This window comes from Phaethon lepturus, unplaced genomic scaffold (genome assembly GCF_000687285.1).
Source record: "Phaethon lepturus isolate BGI_N335 unplaced genomic scaffold, ASM68728v1 scaffold7671, whole genome shotgun sequence".
Taxonomy (NCBI): domain Eukaryota; kingdom Metazoa; phylum Chordata; class Aves; order Phaethontiformes; family Phaethontidae; genus Phaethon; species Phaethon lepturus.
This window is the reverse complement of record NW_010515454.1, coordinates 5,315-29,487: the sequence shown is the minus strand read 5'-3', so window position 1 is coordinate 29,487 and position 24,173 is coordinate 5,315. Positions and strand designations below refer to the sequence as shown.

General features: G+C 43.4%; 1 protein-coding gene across 1 annotated transcript in view; it reads left to right on the top strand.

The window, feature by feature from the left end:
• The window catches only part of LOC104627492 (PR domain zinc finger protein 10-like), a 33,870-nt gene that overhangs the window by 7,495 nt on the left and 2,202 nt on the right, over positions 1 to 24,173 (top strand). Inside the window, 16 exon segments of the mRNA XM_010295775.1 lie at positions 294 to 501; positions 887 to 1,128; positions 2,168 to 2,371; positions 4,524 to 4,596; positions 5,253 to 5,370; positions 6,343 to 6,472; positions 8,588 to 8,815; positions 14,243 to 14,590; positions 16,503 to 16,658; positions 17,637 to 17,816; positions 18,610 to 18,720; positions 19,824 to 20,024; positions 20,593 to 20,736; positions 21,838 to 22,008; positions 23,251 to 23,391; positions 24,059 to 24,173. The exon segment at positions 24,059 to 24,173 is cut by the window's right edge and continues 23 nt beyond it. Coding sequence (XP_010294077.1) covers positions 294 to 501; positions 887 to 1,128; positions 2,168 to 2,371; positions 4,524 to 4,596; positions 5,253 to 5,370; positions 6,343 to 6,472; positions 8,588 to 8,815; positions 14,243 to 14,590; positions 16,503 to 16,658; positions 17,637 to 17,816; positions 18,610 to 18,720; positions 19,824 to 20,024; positions 20,593 to 20,736; positions 21,838 to 22,008; positions 23,251 to 23,391; positions 24,059 to 24,173 — 2,770 coding nt within the window.

Genomic DNA, 24,173 nt, shown 5'->3' with positions numbered 1-24,173 from the left:
TGAGGGTCCAGAACTTCTCTTATTTCAGTTTCTTCTCCTGAGAAGTCAGTCCTTGACAGGGTCGAGCTAGGTAGTGACACAGCGCTGTCCTGAGCGAGGCTGTCAGCAGCAGCGATGCGAAACATCCTTTGGCAATCGTTTGTCATGTCGCTTCACTTCCCCTTGTCCTTCTTTCCATTATCAAAGGAAGCAGAAAGGGTAGGCTAGTGAGAACTTTCATTGCTTGTCTTTGTAAAGAGAGTGTTTTCCCTTGTGTATCAATTTTGATTGTTGGTTATGAATTCTCTCCTCAGGCATCATTACCGGTGCATAACCAGGTGTTACCTCCTATGGAGGCAGTGGATGGCTCTGACCCTTTAGCACCTCTGCAGAATCAAATGGGAAGGATGGAAACAAAAGAGGAAGATGATGAGGATGAAGATGAGGATGAAGAGGGAGAAGACACTGACATGGATGAATGGGATCCAGATCCACCTCGACCCTTTGATCCCAATGATTTGTGTAAGCGTATGAAGTCGTATGTAGTGTGTTGGCTGCCCTCCCCTGTTTTCTTTCGCCTCCATCAGACCTCTAGTAAATGGAGTCAAAAACCACTCAGATTTTAGCAGTAATAAGTAAACCCCTTTATACCCAGCAATGTAGACTCATATTGGGCTGCTTTACCGGAAAGACAAGATTCTGTCTCAGGTGGAGTCTCTGAGCTGCTTTGTTCTTCATTTTGCAGGAGGCTGCCCTCTCTCTAATGTTTTAAAATGTAGGCAGACTATAGGAATAAACGTTCCTGTGGCTGAGCCAAAGATGTTGGGAGAGAGATAAGGCTGTCTCTTCTGAGCTGGTGCGTGAGTGTCTGCCTGACAGTCGTGTCCTCTCTGACTTTGTGTTGTAGGGTGCGAAGAGTGTAATAATGCGCATCCCTCTGTGTGTCCAAAGCACGGACCTTTGCATCCGATCCCGAACCGGCCTGTGCTGACCAGGGCGAGAGCCAGCCTCCCCTTGGTGCTCTATATAGACAGGTTTTTGGGAGGTGTGTTCTCCAAACGGCGTATCCCAAAACGCACACAGTTTGGACCTGTGGAAGGACCCCTGGTGAGACAAACTGAACTCAAAGACTGCTATATCCATTTGAAGGTAAGGGGGGTGTGCGTGAGGCAAGACGAGGGATCCATTTGTGCTTAAGCTTGGGTTTTAATGAATTTGTTACTCCCCTAGAGATGTTCTTTTGCTACTTCCATCTCTGAATGTAACTCAGAAATACCCAGATTGCTTTGGCTTGAATCTAGTCTGTTATTCAGGGAGATACAATAATCATGGTGAATATTCTGGCATGATGGTGCTATGATCTATAGGATGCATAACGCTATGAATCACTCTCACATGGGCTGAAGCAGCATCTGGACGTAAAAATAGCAGGCCCATCTGAGGATGTTTTGCAGCCATTATTTTGTGTCATGCTGTAATTTAAGTTTAAAATATTTTTCTTCCCCTTTCCTTCCCCTCCCCCAGAAGATGTAGGGCAGCGGAGGGTGTTTTTTTTCCCCCTTCCTCATGACAAGTCATTGGTGTGAGGTATAATAGATTTGACTGACTTTTATCCATTTATTTACTGGTTTCATTATAGGAGTTGGTCCTTTATTTGCTGGAGATTAGGTCCACAGTGTTAGGAGCGCTGGTCTTGGATGGTCAGCATCTGACAAGGAAGTGTTGTGACTGCAGGCAGATGCAGTAACGCAACAGACGTTGCACTAAAGAAGTGCAGCTTCCAGCTTGAGGCAGTGTCATGAGTCAGGAAATGAAAGAAGTGGGTCTGCCAGTCTGAAACATCTGACGACTGATGCTGTATAACCTACTAAAGCTCCAGTTTTTTGTGCCTCATTTATAGCCACACGTCAAGTACTGTGCCTAACTCTTAGTGAATGCTTCTTGGCCCTGAAAGCCATGGAACGGTCTATTGTGGCTCCCTAGTTAAATCTCTACCTGTTTTTAAGTATTTTTCAAAGTGCTGCCTGTTTCTGGATCCCTGTTAGCAAAGAGAAAATTAGCTATGCCTGCATTGCTTTCCTAATGTAAATGTTGCATGGTCACAGTAGTTGTTTGTTTTTAGAAACTCAGATTCTCTTGAACCTGCTGCCAGGCAGTTACAGTCATATATGATTGGATTTTGCTACAGGTGTCTCTTGATAAAGGTGACAGAAAAGACAGAGATTTGCAAGAAGACCTGTGGTTTGAACTTTCTAGCGAGGCTCTTTGTAACTGGATGATGTTTGTGCGTCCAGCTCAAAACCATTTGGAGCAGAACCTGGTAGCGTATCAGTATGGCCACCACATTTATTACACAACCATTAAAAACGTGGAGCCCAAGCAGGAGCTCAAGGTATGGCATATTGCTTGTGACTCACTTTTCTACTGATGAAATAAAATCGTAAGAGTTGCTACCTCACAAGTGCATCTCCAAGTGCCAGAAATGATTGCTGTAAATAGTTTTAGGGCTTTTTTCCTTTGCTAAAGCACGTGATGGTCTGAATCAAATGTCACTGAAGTCAGTAAGTAGTTAGCCACCGACTTGCGGATTTTAAATGAGCTTTGTCTGAGGTACAAAATGAGGAAGTTTAAAGTAAGAGTATGTAAATAATTTGTCTGTCACTGTCATGCTTTACACTGCATATATTTTGCTGATGCAATCTAATTTTTATTGCAGCAGTCTTATTCTTTTTAGTTCTGGATGCCCTTTCCAGTTAGTCCTGTGTGCCCTTGACTTGTTTTCTGGTGCCTTAAGTGAATATGGTCTCTCACTTTACCTGGCTTTCCTGGAACTTTTGAAACTTTGCATGTGGAAAATGATAAAGGATATTATGACTTTCCTGTGAGTTACTTTTTGTTCCCTCTAAAAATGTATTGATTACTTTGAGCTCAGAGTAACGTGCCTGGCTGAGACGGCCTTTGTTTTCAACATCTTCGGGGAACTGGGGATATCAGGAAATTTTTTGTTCTTCTTCAAATCTTTTCTTGTACATAAATTTCAACAACAAATAAAACAAGACAAGAACAAAAAACCCCCACATTTTAAATACACTTAGCTAAACCAGGGCAAAAGCCTGCTTACATACTTGTTGCTGATTTTTAAGAGTAGGACTCTTGGTTTCTTTGAAACCAGTCCTTGATTTGTCTAAGCTGAACACTAGCAACCTTGTTAATCCATTTTAAGTATATACAAACATCATTTTTTCAACAGTTTTGAAATCAGTTTGAAATCAGACTTTAATTACATCTGTACAGAGCTGCCTGTAGAAGCACCATTTTTCTTGCTTCGTGTGTTAGTAGTGTCTTTTGGAGTAGAATCGGTTTGATAATTAAAAGCTAATTACCTAGGCTCTGTCATGTGTTTTCCTCCCCAAGTGTGGATATAGGGCATTCATACAAATTTTGTCCAAAGCTTGAACTAGGAGGATCAGTCAGTTAAACTTGAGAACTTCTTTATTGCGTGACAGGTGAGTAGCCTAGGAGCTAGTGAGATGCCTGCAAAGTAACACGCACCTGCTACTGAGTCTTTGAAGGAGTTAGAAATGCCACTCGCCACTGCTGTGAAAAAGCCTGCGGCCCTCTACAGGTTTAAACTTGCCTGGATTTTTCATGCTGAAAATCTGTTCATGCCTTCTTAAAGAAATCTCTTCTCAAACTGAACCTTTTTAATCCAAGAGTAAAATAAAATGAGAAACACTACAAGAATGCTCAGCTCAGTGTGAGCATCTGATTTCAGGCTCTAATAAACTTCTGCCTCCTGTGGTTCTCTCTGCTGAAGGCTTCCTAAATCCCTTGTATAACAAAAGCGGGTCCGGCATGCTGCAGCCTGGCAGATCTTTGTTCTGGGAAGCAGGACCTTATTGCTCCAATCCTTCAGAAGTTCAGAAACATTTTAAATGAGTCGCTGTGGATGGTGCTGCCTGCAGTGGAACAGGCTGCCCAGAGAGGTTGTGGAGTCTCCTTCTCTGGAGACCTTCAAAACCCGACTGGACGTGTTCCTGTGCAACCTGCCCTGGATGATCCTGCCTTGGCAGGGGCGTTGGAGCAGATGATCTTCAGAGGTCCCTTCCAACCCCCACCATGCTGTGATTCTGTAAAGAGAGCAGGAAAGAAACGGGAAATCCCCCGAGTTAAACTTTTCCATTCCTTTTGGTACAACAAGTAACAGTACTCTGCTGACATCCATCATTTATGATCATACAGTTGGGCCTAAAGTGATTAATCTTACTTCCTTTAGAGCTGCTGGTAGCCATGTGTGAGATGAACATTCATATTAGGAGGCCATACCTTAAAATTAAATGGATATGCTTTCTGAGCAAAGCTCTTTTATTCCTCAGTGGGGGCATATTGATCTCAACAGGCATTATTATTGAGGATGAAAGGAGCAGTAAGATGAGTGGTTGAGGCGAGTGAAGTAAATGTATTGCTTAAAATCCATTTTCAAATGAATTCCCCTTAGTTCTGGTTCCACCTAAGTGTTCTGTTATCTTGTGTTCCTGGTGTAGGTGTGGTATGCAGCCTCTTACGCAGAGTTTGTGAACCAGAAGATCCATGACATATCTGAGGAGGAAAGGAAGGGTAACTTGGGCTCTTCTGCTCTCGGTTGTTGCAGTGTGATGGTGGCTGGGTGTTGTACTTCTTAGTCGCAAGAATAGGGCCTGTATAGTGCTCCCAAATTTCTGCTAGGTTAAGGAAGGTTGAACCAAACCTACATGGTATTATTGGGGCTTATTTCTGCTAAATCTTCTCATGCTCATATTACAATAATTTTAACATTCTGCCTCAGTTTCTGAGCAGCATTAGTTGCTGCTGGAAAGAGGTACGTTTCTGTATTTGATGTCCAATGTTGAGTCTGTGTCATAAACCTATGTGCTGCTGCTTTAGACTGAGAAGTTTCTCTTGACCTCCCCTAATTCATGCCAGACACACAATCATGTAGGTGCTCTTCTATACAAGGGTGTATTTCCAAATGTACCTGAATTTCAAGCAGGGTTATATAGTCCATGTGAATTGTCCCCAGTGACCTTTTTCTGCGATGAGCTGTAGTCATGCCACAGTGCAGAGGGGATAAAAGCAAAGCTAAATGGAGCAGTGCTGGGTATTCTGCAGTCTGTCTAACCTTCAGGGGAGAAATACAGCCCACAGAGGACAGAAAGGCTTGGGGCGGGTGGGAAATGAGGTGTTTAATTGATGGTGACTGAAATGCTGTTATTGACATCTCCAATTGAACATAGTTCTCAGAGAGCAAGAGAAGAACTGGCCGTGTTATGAGTGCAATCGTCGTTTCATGAGCTCAGAGCAACTCCAGCAGCACCTCAACTCCCATGATGAGAAGCTGGACTTCTTCAGCAGGTACTGAAAGCTTTAGCTCTGTCTGTGTATCACTATGGTGCTTCCCCAAACTTGCAGAAAGGGGGGTCTTTGCCCTACAGATCTTACTGACCAACTTTGGTACCCATGAGAGAGCGGCTCAGCACCACGAGGTAAGAATATGGCACCAGGGAGTTGATTGATGTAAGAAACTTTGTGAAAGAAGTAGCTTGAGGGAAATAAATACCCCGTTGAAACTGGTGAGATTTTTTTGGTTTGCTCTTGGTTTTTTGCTAATGACTTAAAAACCCCGCAATATTTCAGTACCGCAATATTGAAACACCGATGCTTCTCAGATATATGCAGATACAGAGCTTGGAGAACAAAACTTCTAGTGCTTTGGCTCCTCGTTGGGCTGCCAAGATAGCTTATCCTGACCTATTAAAAGCTGAATCTGCAAACATCCATCAGAGAGCAGAAGGCATTGGTGCCTTCTTTTTCCTGAAACTTAGCAAGTGGCTGGGTTCTGTTTTCTTTATTTTTTTGGCGCGGAAAATTGTTCACTTCAGCTTACTGCCTGACATCACTGGCGAAGTGCATTTCTGGGGAGGGACGTTATGGCTTCAGGGTTTAAACTGGTTTCCTTGTGCACTTGTTCCATCTAGCTGAAAGTGCTTTCCAGCACACTGTACACGGGGGTGCTGGAAGTAAGAGAGTTGCCATAGCAGAGGACTTGCTAGATGCCAGTAGTCCTCTCAGTCCCATGATTAGTGAAAAAGATTTTAGTGCGTTCTGGGCTCTGGTTTCTCATAGAGCACAAAAGGAATAGATACCAGCCAGTACCCTATGGGTTTTTTTGCTGCCAGAATTTCTTCAGGTTTTATTATTTACTGCAGGCCATTGTTACTGAGTTGAATGGGTGAATAGTGATGCTGAGAAAGAATGTGTAAAACCAGTGGAGATTCCAAATCCATCCTTTTTTGTCTCTAACCGGGAGCACTATGTATTCTGCAGAGCCAGAGGCCGAGGTCGTGGGCGAGGAAAGAGAAGGTTTGGACCAGGCAGACGCCCAGGGCGCCCTCCCAAATTCATGCGTATGGAAGTAACCAGTGAAAATGGGGAAAAGTGTGAAGAAGGGACACAGGTATATTTTTGGGGATGGGGAGGGAGGGGAAAAAGAAAATGACGTGGGATGTAAACTCTTGACTAAAAGAACTTGGGGCATCAGTGCAAATTGAGGGTGTGCTTTGGACTTATACCCAAGTAATTCTTGGATTTCTAGCTGCCAGGGGAGCGTGCTACTTTCCTGCTATAAAAACTGTAAAATCACTTGCATTTCTATAGCAGCTTTCATCCCAAAGCACTTAGCAGTGAGATAGGTTATTGCTGCAGTTTAGCAGTATCACAAAAGTAATTTAGATGCTAAACCTGTAATGGGAACTTAGGTTCGTATTTGTCCTTTCTGGAACGTGAGGTCAGAGCCTGCTCTTAGAACTGGTGCTGGTAGAATTAAATCAGTTTCAGCGATGATTCTTTATGATGTTTTAATATTAACGAAAAGGCCTCCTGTAGGCATTCTTACTGCAAAATGTTCTCTTGCTGGTGGCTGTTGGTTATATCCTGTAGGGACCTAATGTGATGCATTTCCTTAAGTAAAATGCTAAGTTCTCTCTGATGCTGACCGTGCTTAAGTTACCACCGAGTCCTTTTAGAAAGGTGTCAGAAGGGATCAATGACTCTGTTTTATGACTTTGCTGAAAGCTGATACCTGGAGCGGTAATTTTCCTCTGACATCTCACTGGGTCACGGTTCAGCGCTGACTCAGAGGGAGCAATGCCACTCGTTTTCTGAGCGTGCAGAGCTGCCCTAAATGTTGCATTAAGCGCAGACAGTTGCGAGATCACCCTCTTTGCAAGCTGACGTGACCCAAGCCAGCCCCATTTAGACAAGTAAGCATAACGCTGTTCCCAAACTCTTAACTCCAGAGACACTGGGCTTACTGGGCGCAGTCCCGTGCTCATGTGTCTGAATGGCCTCGGGATTGGAGGCAGCTCGCATCCTGCCGGCTTGGAGCATGGCCCAGAGCTAGCTCACGTGTGTCTGTACGGTTGAGCAGGGCCATGGTTACGTCGCAAGCCTTTGGAGGTCTGCCTGCCTCGCTAATGACTAGGCAGGAGTTCATCTGCCTGAGAACTTGAGACTCGGGATGCTGTGAGCACAGTTTAGTGTCAGCAAGTGTGGAAACTTGCCACCTAGACCAGGACTGGTCATTTGACTGGCATATTGCTCTACGATGTGTCTCTTATCTGGTAAGCATTTGTGGCTTGTAGCAGCTGCACTCCTCCTGGCACCTCCCCGTTCTTCCTCTCCCACACCAGCTTTTGTGCTTTGACAGTACCAGCCTTGAGCTGATGTACTTCTGGTGCTGTTTCCTAGCTTGTGCTTTTAAGTTTCCTTAGTTACATTAAGTGATGTCAAGTAAGGATCTATGGTTTGGGGGGGTGTTTTTTCTAATATGAGAGGATTCCATCCCAGAGGAGTTACTGGAACTTATATGGAAAGGATGTAGATTTTTTTGGTATGTGCTTCCTGCTCCCAATGCCCTCTCTTTTCTTTTATGCTAATACAGAAAAGGAGGAAAGCAGCTTTGTGTGATAAATACAAGTGATGTATACAGCTGGGTAGGTGAGAGTATGCGGAGCTGGGAAACTGGATAGCAAAACACACTGCACAGTATAATCATCTCGTTTGTCACTCTCCAGTTCAGCATTCCAGCTAGTTTGTTAGAAAGGAGAAGACGCTGCGTAACAATACATGATAATGTTTCAAAGTGACAACAATTTCAACGAGACAGAAATTCTCTGCTTTCCCTGGTCTGTGCTAGTCCCTTTGGTCGTCAAATCTCTCACAGGTCGGCCTGCGTCATCTTTGGTTAAAGCAGTGATAGTCTTGAATGCAGAAGAACTTGCTTGGCTATTGACAGCTGGGTCATTTTGTTTGTGTCCGGTCAGACAATACGATGGCCAAGAGAGTCGTGTACCTGCAGCGCTTCTTCCCTGGCCCTCTGAATGTTGTTGCTGTAAGCGGAGGTGATCTGTTGAGAGCTTTAATAGAACACAGTAGGAAAGCGTTAGCGTGGACACATTTTGTTTATAGCTTGTGATTAAATATGCAGAAATATTGTTGTCTGCTGAGTATTTTCAAACATTTTTCAGTGGGTGGGGGGAATAATCACTGGTTGTATGATTTGCGATTTCAGGACTTGCTGCATTTTTCCAGCAAGGGGCAGTTTGATGAGGCCGGACAAGCCACACTGAATGGGCTGGAGCAGCAGGAGCAGACTCCAGTGCCATCAGAGACGCAGTCGGCACTGGAGCAGCAGTCAGAAAACCACCCGCTACAAATCCAGCCGCAGCATGATGAGAGCACGGTGCCTACGCAGAGCACCATGACAGCAGATGATATGAGGCGAGCAAAGCGTATCAGGGTAAGCAGGGAGGATGGCGGATCACGTCTTCTCTCACCCTCTCCCCTTGCTCTAACCCAGAGAATGCTGGACCTGCCTGCCAGGACCAGCTGGTCTCTTTCTCTCACTGTCGTATCCATTTCCAAATCCTGAATAAAGCATCTCGTTCCCAGCAATTTTCTTTGCACTGAGAGGAACACAAATCTTGTGTAAAGAACTAGCATCTCATGAGATGCTAGTGAGAACTGGTCACCAATTGGAGCTGATTCAAGTCCAGCACAGTAATTCTTTCATAGAAGCACAGTCTATCCAAGCTGGCAAGCAGGGGTGCTGCAAACAGCCGGCTGAATCATGGTGCTGTGGCACAGACTAATGACTTGTTCACAGCACCATCTGTGTCTCTCGGAACTCTTTTCTTGCCAATAGTTGCCAAAGAGGAACCAGGACCTCAGTTTAGATCCACTTTGACAACGATATTTAGTGATAAAATCCTTTCTTAGGATAGGGAAACCTGCCTGTCTTTGAGATTAAAACCTGTGCTGAGAGCTTTGAGTACTGACAGCAAACACTTTTTGAGCCTGAGCTTTGTGTCAACTGGGTGAGCTGTTTTTTCTCTACTATGTGTGGGAGGGAAAATGATTCAAGCAAATAATCCTTCAAGCCGAGTAACTGTGAGATTGGTTTATTTAGCCTAAAATCTTTTTCTTTTTCTTCCATGTGTAAAATTTTGATTACAGAAGGGAACAGCTGCAATTGGGGTAAGACTTCATTTCTAGTGGATGAGAAAGGATTAGAAAAGAGTTGAGTAACTCTTCCGTATAGGAAGGCGTTGCGCCAAATTTTGCTCTCAGTTGATAGCAATATATACGCAAGACCAGTGGTGGTGTTACCCCATAAATGCAGCAGCATATCTTGAAGGAAGAATTTGGCTCAGGCGCGTTAAGACTGCAGAATTTTTAACCATATAAAAAGCTTGCACCTCTGAGTGACAAGTTTCTACCGGTAACTTAATTTTCGTATGTTAAAAGCTTGGTGGATTTTTACTGAATGTATAGAAGGGTGGATAAGAGAGTACAAAGACAGAATCTGAGTTTCTGACAATAAAGAGCATGGGTATTTACTGCTTACGATATGCCACAACTTCTTCAGTAGAAAGTTGAGGCCTGGGTGTGATGGGAAGAGAAAGTGTTGCCTGTTTCCCTGAACTTTAGAGCTCAAAATACGAACTTAAGATCTTCTTAAACAGTAAACGTGGGAAGAAGGGGACAGAAATTCTGAAGTTACTTCTGTGACTTAGCCTTTGTTCCCTGGAAAGTCACTGAAAAATGGATGACAACTAAGGGGAGTGCAGTGGTGTTTTAGTCCTTGGTGACACGCTTGTATCTCCACATCTCCGTAACTTCCCTGTACATCTGCAGCTTGTGTTCAGCAGAGTCCTGGGAATGTTTCAAGATAGGGGCACTGGCAGAATGGCAGATGGATGGTTGCGTAGCACCTTTCCATATTGTGTCAGACTGTGAGCAATGAGAACTTGAGACAAGAGTAAACTAGCAAGCATTATTTAAGCGCTGAAAAATCACGGCAAGCTCTAGCCCGCTATGAGCACTTGTTCAAGTCAGCTATTCACAGCACCTTCTTACAATAACATGCACTTCATGTTATAAGCAAGCAAACGTTTGGTTTTAAGATGTGTAGTACATGATTCACTTGCAAAGAACAGGTAGAAAGTCCTGGCTCCTGGTTATGATCTGGAGACGTGTAACTCTAGTTCTTCGTTGTTAGTCACGCAGGATTTAATTTTCAGAAACAATAATCCTTTGTGAATTGCTTCAACTTTTCTAAGGTTTAAGGCACCGATGCTCTGAGAGTGCTTTCATCCTAGCTGGAAGTGCTGATCTCTGCTGCCCCTGGGTTCAAGTCTTGATAGGATTGGTTTATTTTTCAGCATCTGCTTTAGAGCCTGTGGAGATTCCTTGGAGATCTGACCGTAAATAAGGCAGTCGTCCTTAATATTGGAGAGAGATACACCTACCCTTCAAGATACTCTTGTGATAAATTAGAGGAATGTTTGGTCCGCAGCCAAAATGAGTATTTGTTTTTAATTCTGTTCCAGGCAGTGTCCGGAGTGTCTATGAGCTGATCCCAAAAACATCTGCATTTCCCCGTTACTTTTTTTTTTTTCTACATACAGACCTGATCCTAAAACATCCTTTGTTTGGTTGACTGCTTTACTCAGAGGAAGGAACTGGCAGGGGTAGGGATATGATTTGGAAAGCACAGTGGCTTCCTTGATGCTGAAAGAAATGCAACTGGTTGTGTAATGACGAGTACAAATAGTAAGATGAGGTTAAAAAGAAGTCCCTACGCCTTAACTTTTTCACTCTTCTAATCCTCGCGCTGTTGTCATCCTGCCCTAATTATTTCCTTCTAGTAAAAGCATTTCATTCTCACTGTGGTTCTGCAGCACATGCTACATCATTATTAATCAACTCTGAGAAAACATGAAAGGTCACAAAACACCTTCAGGATTATCTATGGTTTTTATCTTTGCCCTTTTAAGTCCCCTTGGGCAGTTATTAACTACAGGGTAAACCTTCAGTCTCCTTAGTGTTTCCTGAGGCAAAATTGTCGAAGCAGTTTTTGCCCAAGTAAAGAGTAAACTCTAGATAGAAGACCTGGCCCTCGTAGTGGCCTGCAGAAGCATGACTCTTGCAGAAGTCAAGGCTTCTGTTTTCAAGTCCATTGCATAACCAAAAGTATTTTTCTCTCCCTCAATGCTGCCTGCTCAGCTGGAGCTGCAGGTAGGTTCGGTTTGGTTTTTTGTTTAGTTGGGTTTTTGCTGTATCTAATCGAATGGTACGTAACAGCACCGCCTTCCATGTTGTTTTGTCCAACTTCTGTTTAGTGTCTCCTGATTGACCCCCCATTGTAAATTGTCACTTTTGCTCTTCTTTAAGCAACTGATGTCCAGAACTAAGTGTTGTCTGAATAACAATTTACATTCTTCTAGTTCTTTTCACACCAATTAATTGCAAATTTAAGGTGAATATTATAGGAGTAAACTGCTTGGATGAAATACTGTAATATCCATCTTAAAGTTTTGGAGGATTTGTTTACACAGCTGTTTGCGCTGGATCAATGTTATCGGTTAATGAGACAACACTTAGTTCTCTTTTTATAGTTGATGGATTATCTAACCAAAGAGCAGTAAAAGGTTTCACCCTTTTGAGATAGCAACGGGACTGTGCTGATCTACACAGATCTACACAGATGTGGTGTAGAAGGCTGGCCTGCTATCTTACCAGTCAGATTGTTGGGTGTCACAGATAGCAAAGTACGCTATTAGTAGAGTTAAGAACTTGAAGTGCGTCTCTTCAACCGTTTGGTTTGTTAACATATCCCCGTAGTTGAGGGGAAAATTACATACTTCTGACTCGAAGCAACAGATTAATGTTTACACAGTACCTGTCTGTCTGTCCAGTTCACGGTGTGACTTACAGCAGGTCCCTGTATTTCCCATTGTCTCCACTTCTCCACTTGTGAAATGGAGAATGGAGATGACGACAAATCATGGGAAGGCTCATTTAGGGCTCCTGTATGAAACTGTTAGCTTTTTTTTTAATAGCAAAACAGTTGCTTTTATGTTTCTTTTTCTGGAATGAAAGTATAGGTTTCCCTTTGCAGTTCAGACAGTGCAAAGGATCATTCACGTTCACTAATTTAATCTCTAGCACAGCTTTTCACAGTATTCCCAAGCTGTTTCCTCATTCCAGCAGAAGAGCTCCTAACTTTACTTTCTTGGTGTCAGCTGTTGGCACATACCTAGGGGATGCAGCAAATGTCAGCCCAGACATTCCCGCAAGAAAAGGAGAGAGGAAGCCAGGGAAATCTGTTTGGAGAAGTCTTGAACGTATCTCATGGAGAAGTATGTAATATTGAATGTGTGTAAGCATACGTGCCAGCGATGTTCTAGCGCTATTTCCCTAACTATCATGATGTCAATTCCGTGCGTAATGTCTGAAAAGAGAAGACACCGATAAAAGACGATGTATAGATCTTATTTTGGAGAAGACTAAATATTCCTTAGACTTATCACAGAGAAATGGCAGTATTGCAGCATACTTTCAGTACAGTATGGGTGATAGTGTGCTGTGGGATTTCATGCATGCAGAGGTATGACTGACTTCCAGCTTTGCAGTCATCCAACATAAAAGTTCTCATCCAATATTGAAATGCAGGCACAGGGCACACTTGCCTGTTTCAGCAGGCAACATGTCCAGCAGCAACTGTTCTGCCAGCGGACAGCACTGGTATCAGGACTAGGATGGCTCTATAACATTTCTCTGAAGGGGAAGGGGAGAAAGGGAAGAAATGACAATGACAAAATATTACAGAAAAGGTAGACTGAAGGAAAGCACCCAGCAAAACAAAGCAGGGGCTGAGAAAGGAAATTGTGCACAGCAGGAGTGGAGAAAAACAGAGAAGAGCAGCCCAGTGTATTAAATTTTTAAATGCATATTCGCACAACATGCGTTTTGATCAATTCCTGATATTCTTAAAGCTTCTTGCAATACCAAGAAAAGCAGTTTCAAGTTTGACTGTGTATAATCAACTAGCCTTTGAGTAGACAACAGAATCTATCAGAGTTCCTCTTGCTTTAGCACCAGTGTGTTTGTCTTTCATCTTTCTTCTTCTTTTTTAGGCTCTCACACTCGATACATGCTAAATGGCAAAGACAGGCGAATTGCTCACAAGTTCTTACCTGTTGCTTGTAAACCTGCCATTCTGCCCCTGCTGTAACGTTTAGAAACTCTATTCTTCTTTTTGATAATAACAAAAAGGTTTAGGCGAGCATCTCTTGAATGTGTGTTCCACCAGAAGTTTTCCAGGCAATGCTAAACCACTGCTGCACATCTCTGGTGGCCTTTGGTGCAGAAGCTGATTTTGTAAATGGCTGTGGAATTTCATTAGCTTTTCACTGCTCCTGCGTGGAAAGGCAGGGCGCTAGCTTGCCCTTCCTTTGTACGGTGGCTGAACTTGTGACCCGATCCCCAAAAGTCATCTGGAATTGCAGCTTTTCTCAGGTCCAGGTCTGTACTTCAGAGAGGACTTAGTTGTTTGGTTTTTTTGTTGGGGTTTGGGTTTTTTTGGTTGTTTTTTTTACAGAAAAATGCCATGCTGAAGACAAAAGTTAGCTGAATCGGCAGAAAACAGGGACTGGAGAGGAAACTCCTGCATTGCGTTCTCCTAACTCAGTGTGCAACTGCAGGTGTATCCCTTAGCTTCTGCCTGTCACAGCCTTCCCTTCTGAAAATGGAGACAGTATCTATAATGAAAAAGCTTTTTTTTTTTTTTTGTTCACTGATGATCTGGTGTATTTAATCTTGAAAGTATTTGGCTGTGGAATCTATACATAATAGCTAATGGCTTCTTTGATGGTTCTTTCAGAATGCAGCTCTTCAGCACCTGTTCATACGGAAATCCTTTCGCCCGTTCAAATGCCTCCAGTGTGGGAAGGCCTTTCGCGAAAAGGACAAACTGGATCAGCACTTGCGGTTTCATGGACGGGAAGGAAACTGCCCTTTGACTTGTGACATCTGCAACAAGGGCTTCATCAACAGTGGTGCTCTTGAGAGTCACATGAAGTTCCACATGGACCAGAAAACATACTCGTGCATTTTCTGTCCTGAGTCCTTTGACCGCTTGGATCTGCTTAAAGATCATGTGGCAATTCATGTCAACGATGGCTATTTCACCTGCCCTACCTGCAAAAAACGCTTTCCGGATTTTATCCAGGTGAGATGCCGTATTGATTTGAAGCACTGCTTTCCGGGTCTCTTGCAAGCACTCTGTTTATGAATTCTTCAATCCTGTTCTTGTGTAATGCTGCATGTCAGTTGATTCTCAGAAGATAAAGGGGTCCATGTCAGTCAGAAATTAAAAAGGAAGAATGACCAAGCATTGCTAGGTGTTGTCTTATGCCACTGAAGTTCTCTCTCTACTAAATCATCAGATGTGGTACTTGCAATCTGGCATTAGAAGGCACTGTACTGTGGAACAGGTGGTCCTTTATCCCCAGAAAATGCTTAAAGCAGCAGTCCCGAATACTTTTGGTCAGTACAGATCTGTGGCACAAAAAGGAATTGTCTTTTGCTCTATGCAGCTTGTGCTTAAATACACCTGGTCCTTTGTCGTTAAAACTCTGAATCAAAAAAATGTGTGGTTGTACATGATACAAATATCTTTTAATCCCTTGACTGTTTTTGGTCAGGATGATTCATGTGAGCACCTTGCAGAAATGTCAGAAGAGATCAGGATACTCTGCTTCCTGACTTCCCCCCTCCCTGGTCTTCAGTTGGGTGCTTTATTCCTCCTCTCCTCTGCACACTGCTTAGGAGAGGTTGCAGTGGAGTCGTGAGTAGTGGAACTACTTTGTGCAGTGTGCAGAGCCATTGGAGAAGATCGTTAGTAGAATTTAAGGATGCTATTTTGATGTTCATTAAGAAAAAATGGAGACGTACCATGTACATATTCATTATCCTTCACGGGGACAAAGAGGTTGATATGTCTTACTGAGCTGCCTGACTTAAACTGCATTTCTACATTTCAGTTTATGTCAAGTAATGGGAACTGATAGACTATCCAGTAGGCTAAAGAGGAAAGGATGGGGAAAAGTGATTTATTAATAGAATTCCATCCTGGCAAAAAACCCTTTATCTTCTGTAAATGTTGAACAAGGAAAAATCTTGATGATTCAGAAATGCTGTACTGCAACCTAATTCCCCATAAACTTTCCTGTGAAACTGGTCAAGTTAGAAGAAGGTCCCACAGCTCTTTTCCAGCTTTTCAGCTCTATTTTGGAATTTAAAAATTATTTTTTTTTTTTATTTGGTGCTATGTGAATAATTAAGTCCAGTCACCATAGGTTGCTGCCTGCTTCAATACTTTTATGTGGAACAGATAAAGGTACCAAGTTGTTCCATGTATGATCAGTATTAGAAGATGGCAAATGGGAGACCCATTTCTTGAGTAGTGCTTGGATTTCAAATATCAAGTCTCATTAGCTACTTCATTGTGGGGAAAAAAACACTAGATGCATGGAGAGGTCAAGGATAGTCCCAAATTATGCAAAAGTAATTGCTATTCAGGAATGCTGTGCAAATCCTTTTCTGTCTGGGGTGTTTCTGCCGTTTGTAATTGCAAGCTTGTTCTTTCTGATTGAAAGGAATTAGCCCCTGTGTTTAGGTTTCTTATAAATGAAATAAAGATAATGAACCTCAGGTGAATGTGTTAACTCAAGGATGATTCAGTAAAACTGGTACATCGTGGACTTTTGCTGCTCATTAAATGCCCAACAGTGCAATAGCTGATGCCTTCAAGAATCAGTCTTGAGGAAATCGTCTAGTCCAACCCCCCTGCAGCGAGCAGGGGGGTTGGACTGGATGACCTTAAAAGGTTCCTTTCAACCCAAAGATTCTATGATTCTATGAAATTGTGCATCCAGATGCATAATAAAGATGTTATGGCTTTGTAGAAACTATTGTCAAGACATCAACTGTTCTGATAAAATACTTACTAAACCAAAGCAGATGAGAGAACCCTTAGAATCTTTTTCCTTTCTCCTTTTCGCTAAGAGTTTCCTAGACTGTTCTACTGCACATTTTTCTCTTTTAAATAAATTCCATTTTTCTCTGATCTGCAATTCTAGGTCAAGAAACACGTACGCAGCTTCCATTCAGAAAAGATTTACCAGTGTACGGAATGCGACAAGGCTTTCTGCCGTCCTGACAAGCTGCGACTCCACATGTTACGACACTCAGACCGCAAAGACTTCCTGTGCTCCACATGTGGCAAGCAGTTCAAGGTAAGATGACTCTTGACTGGATCATTCCCAGTACAGGTGGAGAACACTACTCTGTACCCTCCTTCAAGTAGAGAAGCTCATGTTCTCAAAGGTGGAAGAAACTAAAGCGTAAACATGCTAGACTTGCCTGCAAGTTGCGTGCACTGCTTTGTGTCGTGTGTGAGCTGGTGGACAAGCGGCAAGATCCACCCCAGCACGCTCTGCTTAACAGAGTGTCTCATCTATGAGATCTTATTTCTGATAATTAAATAGCAAAGGAAGTTTCAGCTGCTCATTAAGAAGTGGATCATTATATAGCTCAGTTGCCAGGTGCTTGGGTTGTATTGCTTATGTTAAGAAAACTTTTTGCTGATATCAGTGGATTAATAATATTCATGGCCGAGGTGCCTGTGCTCACGGCATTCATCTTGTCAGCGTGTGATGTCCGGATGTCTTTCCAGATCCCATCAGAACAGATGGAGCAGACTGAGGGCCAGGTAAACTGTGGTGGCAGCAGCCTGCTCCTTGTCACTTAGTTTCTTATAGGATACTGAGGGAGTGGATACTTTTTGGGTGAAGAAACACATTCTAGACAATGTGTGTCCAGAGGGGCTGGATTGCATCCGGGCAGTAGGTTCAGTACTGTTGTAGGACTTGAGGTTTCCAGCTGTATAGCGTTGAACACTAATATCTTAGATAAACTCGAAGAAAAGCCAGAGTGGAGGGGTTTGTTCTCCCGGAAGCTGCTAAACTAGCATTAGCTTGGCTCCTGCTTTTGTGGCTGAGCAACCTCAGCTTGGTTTGAAGGATAAACCTAAGCCCAAAGGGTTCCTGCGGAGTTGGCCGACACTGAGCATGCAACTGTATCTCATGGCATCACTGGAGAGGAAAAGCCATAGAGATATCTCTGAACAATTTACATTGTGGTACTTCCTTGTAACAGGTAGTAAGGCAGTAAGTGGTGCTGATATTTTTCTCCCCGATTTGCCCTTTCCCTAGAGGAAAGACAAACTGCGAGAGCACATGCAGAGGATGCACAACCCAGAGAGGGAGGCCAAGAAAGCTGATCGAATTAGCCGCTCGAAAACATTCAAGCCTCGGATAGCTTCCAGCGACTATGAAAGCTTCATGTTCAAGTGCCGACTCTGTATGATGGGTTTCCGCCGGAGGGGGATGTTGGTGAGTGTCTGTGTGCTCTCGCTTCTCTTACAACTTCTGTACTCAACGTTGATGAATAGTTCAAGGAATCGGGATGGAATTCCAATGGTTGGAACACAAGGATGCTGTGAACCTGGGAGAATTTTGTAGCTGAATGAGATTATATATATATATATATATCTCTATCTTTTGTCTCTTCAGCAACTGTGTGCCTTTGTGTATTTCATTGCCTGTGTTGTATGTCTGGTTGTCACTACCATATCTCAACACTAAGTAATGCTGACTGATTGTGAAATACATTTAATGGAACATGAGATTAATATATTGCCCAGTTCAGCCTTACTGCCTTACTGACAGTTTTCCTGTCTTGCCTGTCTTTTTGTTTCTCCCCCTTCTTGAGTGGCCTCTCCTGGCCGTGCCCTGTAACTGCCAATCTGTATAGGATATTATGCAGCAAGAGGCCTTATTTGCAAGTATTTCATGAGGGTTGTTATCTCTGCTAGAAAAGGCTTCCCTGGGCAGAGGTCCTTTACATTATCTCCCTCTCAGCTGCAGGAGAGCTCTGGCAAGCTATTTTACCCCTTCCCATCTTATTTTGATTAGAGAAACTGTAAATGAGATCTAACAAGACGATGTTTACCTTCAGCAGCTGACTGAATGCACAATAACCCTTGCAGCAGCAAATGCTTCTGGTGCTGCTGGCTAGCATCATTAGAGTTTTGGTTTTGCTGTTATCCGTGTCTAGGAGAAGCAGCAATTGCTTGGCTTCCAGCTGTAATATGCTCTCTTGTTCTCTTTGTTTCTTCCTCCTAAGGTGAATCATTTATCAAAGAGACACCCAGACATGAAAATAGAAGAGGTGCCAGAGCTCACGTTGCCCATCATCAAACCCAACAGAGATTACTTCTGTCAGTACTGTGATAAGGTATGTATGGAAGTCACCCCTCAAAGGGTAGCTCAGTCCTAGACCTGTATGCAACCAATTTGTCTCTGCGTAGAGACATCTGGCAGGGTTTGTAGCTGGTTTTTTGAGGTGCTTGCCAGCAACATTCCTGCAGTATTGTCCAAAAAAAAATTAAGACGAAATGCACTTATGCCAAGGCAGCTGAATACTAATTGAAAACTGCAGTTCCCCTTTTCTGCTGTCTTTGGAGTTGGAAAACTTAAATGCTGTGATCCAGCAAGCAGTCACCCACCTCTAGTCCTGTATCGCTTTTTGCAGGCCAGGACTAAGCATCCTATCTGCCTATAATTCCTGAGCACTAAGTTCTTTTGGTTTCTGTATCACTCGTAAAAGTTAGTCTCCCTTTTATTTTAAGCTGCTTACTTAGTCACATGCTAGTAATTCCCAGTGTTCAGTGGAGCCTGAAGCTTCTTCTGCACTGCCTTTGGGTTCCTGTTCTTATTCCCTGGCCTTCGCTTTTTATGCATGTGGGCCTTAATTTACCAGGGAGTGTATTTTGACTGTCGTTATCCTCAGTACATCTTTCTGTGATGCCTCCTTCCTTTTGTTTAAAGGGGGGAAAAAAAGGGATAGTTTTAAACAATATTACAGAAAATTCATTTGTTGATGTGCCTAAAAAGAATTAAAAAATATGTTGCTCGCTGAAGGCTGTTAGAAGAATTTGATGCTTTGAGTGAGAGTGGAGGCATCAACCCTCATAAGAAATTAACACTGGAACAGTTACAGCTTTGGTGATCAGTGTCTTGCCTGATACTTGAAGGTCAAATGTCAGAAGAGAAAAGGTTTTCCTCTTACCTTCCTGCCCTGCTTCGATGTTTTGTTGTGGCGTACGACATGTTTTCAAATGGCTTCTGCATGCTACACAAGGAGGAGTTGCTTTTATGGGTTGATTAAACACTGGGAGGTGTATGTATATTCACGCATTATGTTGGAATGGTTTGGGGATTTAACTAACGGTGCTGTCTAAACCGACATACAGACCTTCCAGATAAAGGTAACTGGTAGCTGGTTTTTGCACAGACTTAAGGATTACACCATTTTCATTTCAAATCTTTACCCTGCAGGTGTACAAGAGTGCCAGTAAACGCAAAGCACACATCCTGAAGAACCATCCTGGTGCTGAGCTACCTCCAAGCATCCGGAAACTGCGCCCTGCGGGCCCAGGAGAACCGGATCCCATGCTGAGCACCCACACCCAGCTGACGGGCACCATAGCCACCCCTCCGGTCTGCTGTCCTCACTGTTCCAAGCAGTACAGCAGTAAGGTACGGGGGTTGTCTCATGGCCTCAGAAGACAGCCTTTCCCTGGTGGTGCTTTTTCACCACGGTCTCCATCATCTGTCAGTCTGCAAGCAAGGCTCTTTAATTCTGAGTCAGAGCGCTGGTTTCATGCTGCGTGCTGACAATACAGGCGGAGCCTGCTGCTCATGTTATGTCCTAAATAGAGGGCATGAGCTTGGAAGAAGACATGGAAGTGTATCAGAGTGCAGTCACAAACAGAAAAGCTTGGAAACCACTCACTGATAGTTACAAGGGAGGGGAGCAGGGAAACAAAATGCAGAAAAGGTGACCTCTGGAAAATATGTGGCTGTGTTGGTGTAAAAAGTTTATGGGCTGTGACATTTGGGGCAATATTTAGATACCTCTAATCAGCAGCCAACTTTGTGGTCTTTATTTCCTTCTTGCTGACCAGAGCATCCCATAGTGTGAATCTTGATGCTGCTTTACTGAGGGAAACCTAAAAGTTGCAGTCCGCAGGGCTGTTTTGATTTCAGTTGGCCCGAAGCAGTGTTACTGACCATCTTTCTAATGCTCTTTTGTATCTGCGCGTAGACGAAGATGGTACAACACATTCGCAAGAAGCACCCGGAGTTTGCTCAGCTCCCTAACACAATACACGCCCCGCTGGCGACAGCTGTCATCAGTTCCACTCCTGCTGTTCTAACCACCGACAGCGCTACCGGGGAGACTGTTGTGGTAAGGATTCAAGACACATTAGATCGGGCCAATGGAGGGAAACAAACAGAACAGAAGCCCTCTGGTATAGTACTCTTGCTGTTTATTTGGCAGATGTCATTTTAAAGTTCGGACGTTATTTGAGATCACTTCCGTTCTTGAATCTGTGTGGTGTAGTTTTGCTCTGCCAGGAGCTATATATTTCTCTTTTTGGAGCTCTAAGGATTTGGCTTTTTTCCCTCCTCCTTTTCTCATTCAGACCCATATGCTACTGACTCCTCATAATACTTTCACACGTGCCTAATTAAGTCAGGAATATACATTTGGTGGATTTTCACTGGGACTGTTCTCTTGAGGTGCTTGCAGTCCTCGGGATCAACAGAACGTGTTTAACGATGACTGGGGAGTCAAAATCTTTCTGTAATCCTCTGGACAGCACAGAACTGAGCGATATGAGCCTCCAGTGGCTAATCTCCACTGTTAATACATCAGCTGCTACAGAAGTGGAAGCCAAGACTAGAACATCATTCTTGTGTCCTTTAGTAGTGCTGGGATGCTGCATAGTTTTAAAAACCTTATTAATCACAGTTTAAAACTTCCAATTTGAAGACTGAGACTGGATAAAAGACTGTTTTGCTTGAAAATGAGCAGTTTCAACCAAGATGCTGTTGGCTTCATAAACCCGATTAGGTGCTAACTGTCTTTAAACACTGTAGAAATACAGTTGTCAAGAAAAGCATCACCCTGGCAGGTGAAGAGGAAAGATAGAGTATGTCCGAGAAGCTCTTTTTGAGCTTCAGTTTCCAAGTCAACTCTTTAGAAATGCAGGATTTTTGTTCTCTAATAGAATACTGTTAAGTCAGAAGATTAAAATAACTTTATTACTATTGTATGTTAATAGTCCTGATGAGCATTTAGACAGAAGAGAGCAATCCTAGTGGATGATCCTTGGTGATTGCTTGTGACCCCATCCTCTGTACACATTAAGCTCTTGTAAATAAATGACTAGGCCCAACGGTGCAAGTGTAGATTCGGTGTGATGAAAGAACTACAGCCCTGCAAAAGTATTCAAGCCAGCAGACGATATGTGATGATGGTCTGTATCTCCCTCTCCCCGCTCAGACAACAGATTTACTGACACAAGCGATGACGGAGATATCCCAGACCCTCACAACAGACTATCGAACTCCCCAGGGAGATTACCAGCGAATCCAGTACATCCCTGTGTCTCAGTCTACAACTGGCTTGCAGCAGCCTCAACACATACAGCTGCAGGTTGTTCAAGTGGCCCAGGTGAGTAACCTGCTGGGGGACTTGATGTGCTTTTGACTCCCTCCATAGCAAGCCTGTGCTTTCCTGGGGCTATAGTGCTCGGAAGTTTGTTAAGGAATAGTTAGAAAATGTGGTGCAGAGTACTTTTTTACAGATAAATTGACAGATAATTCTTACGGTTCCCATTATTCCCATTCGGGCATAAAGAGTCCTGCCAGTCTTGATCAGCTTGCTGGAAACATCTCAACACAGTCCTAATTCAGTTCTACCCATCTGGGCACCTTTGCTCGAGTCTGCTGTAGGAAGGTTTTCCAGCAGCTGCAGAAGTGGGTCAGTGGGCGACCCATTTTTGCAGTTGAGGAGACAAAATTTATACTTCCTTGTTCTTGGAGAGCCAGAGCCAAAATTTGAAAGTACAGAAAGCACTTGCTTTTTCCCTTCATATCATCTATTAGAAAATTTGTTCTCTATGGTGCTCACAGCCTCCTGACAAGAAAAGCAGAGTGTAATTAGGAGTAACTGAGCTGAGGAAAATAACTCGGGCAGCTGTAAGAAATGGCTGTAGCCTTCAAGTCTATCATCCGCTGGGTGAAGCTAAAATTCCGTGTTCTCTCTGGCCCCTCATTACAAATTAGGTTATGAATTTGGTTAATAAAGGCCTAAACAATAGCCACAGTTAATAGTGACTGTGGCTGTTCTAACGATACTACGGCATGAATAGAGATTCCTGCAGCTAATATTAATTTTGTCAAGATTTGAGACTTGTAATTAAATTACTCCCAATTGGCACCATTAGCAGGTGGCATTCAAAAAAGCCTTCAATCAGGAAGACTCTGAGCACTTGTCTTGAGACAGAGCTATGCCAAACTACAGTATTGGATTCGCAGGTCTTGACTACATACACGTTTTGCAGAAAGATGCTTACAAAGAAGGATGGTCCAGTGGTTGACACTAATCCTGGTTTTTAGAGCCTTTGATTTGAGTGCAGCCTGTGCCTCTGACAGCCTGTATGACCTTAGGCAAGGCCTTTTGATGGGTATCCCCAAGATGTAACCATCTTGGTGCCATTACATCTGTTAAGTGTACATCTTTATCTCCCAGGAGTACAAAGAGGGTAAACACAGGCTTGAATGGGAGTGCTGCATGGCCTCACTAAGGCTCATACCTCATTGTTCCAGACCTTGTATCACAGAAGAGGTTTACATGGCTGCTTCTGTGAAGAATTTGAAGTATACGCCTCTGCTTTGATTTTATTTTTTCCAGGCTACCTCACCTCACCAGTCCCAGCACTCCACAGTGGATGTTGGGCAGCTTCATGACCCCCAGACATACACCCAGCATGCTATCCAGGTGCAGCACATCCAGGTCACAGAGCCATCGCCGGCAACTCAGTCATCATCACAGGTATTTCACTCTTCTCTTGCAGGAAATGTTTTCCCTACCAGTCTGCTCAGCTGGTATATTACATCTACTGATGTGGGACAGCCTTTCGTATGTCATTTAAAGGACCACATATGAACATCTCTCAGACCATCAAGTAGTTCCCAGATGTCCCTATGGTGTGTGGGGGTGTTTTGTTGTGGTTTTGTTTGGGTTTTTTGTTGTGTGGTTGTGTTTTGGTTTGTTTTTTTTTTTTTTTTTTTTTCCTGACAGTGTATACAAGGTAGAGATAAATGGCTGGGAACAGACACAGTTGCAGCTTAAATAAAGTAGCCAATTGAAAGATGCAAATAGAAACTGGCATTCCTCAAATATTTGAAGTCCAGCTCTTCATGCTGTTGGGTAGTATTTAGCCTCTCATCTCAGTTCTCTGCCACAGACTTGCTATATAACCTTTAGCAAGCAATGTCTCTACTTCAGCTTCCCAATCTCCTCTTACTAACCATGGAGTGAAGCAAGTTGGAGGAGAGGGAGGAGAGCTTTGCAGTTCTTGTGCTCGATATGCTATAGAACCTGCTACCCCTGCCCCGTGTTTTCCCTTAATGAGAATATGTTTGTAACGGTGCAGAGGTATGCAATCCTTAGTACACTGAGAACACGTATACCTTTTCTTTTTTTTTCTTTTTCCTAGGTTGGGGGTCAGCCTTTGAGTCCCTCCTCACAACAATCTCAGCAGGACCTCAGCCCCTCGCAGATGCAGACAACTGCATCGACACCAAACCAAGCCCTCCAGCAGCAGCAAGGGT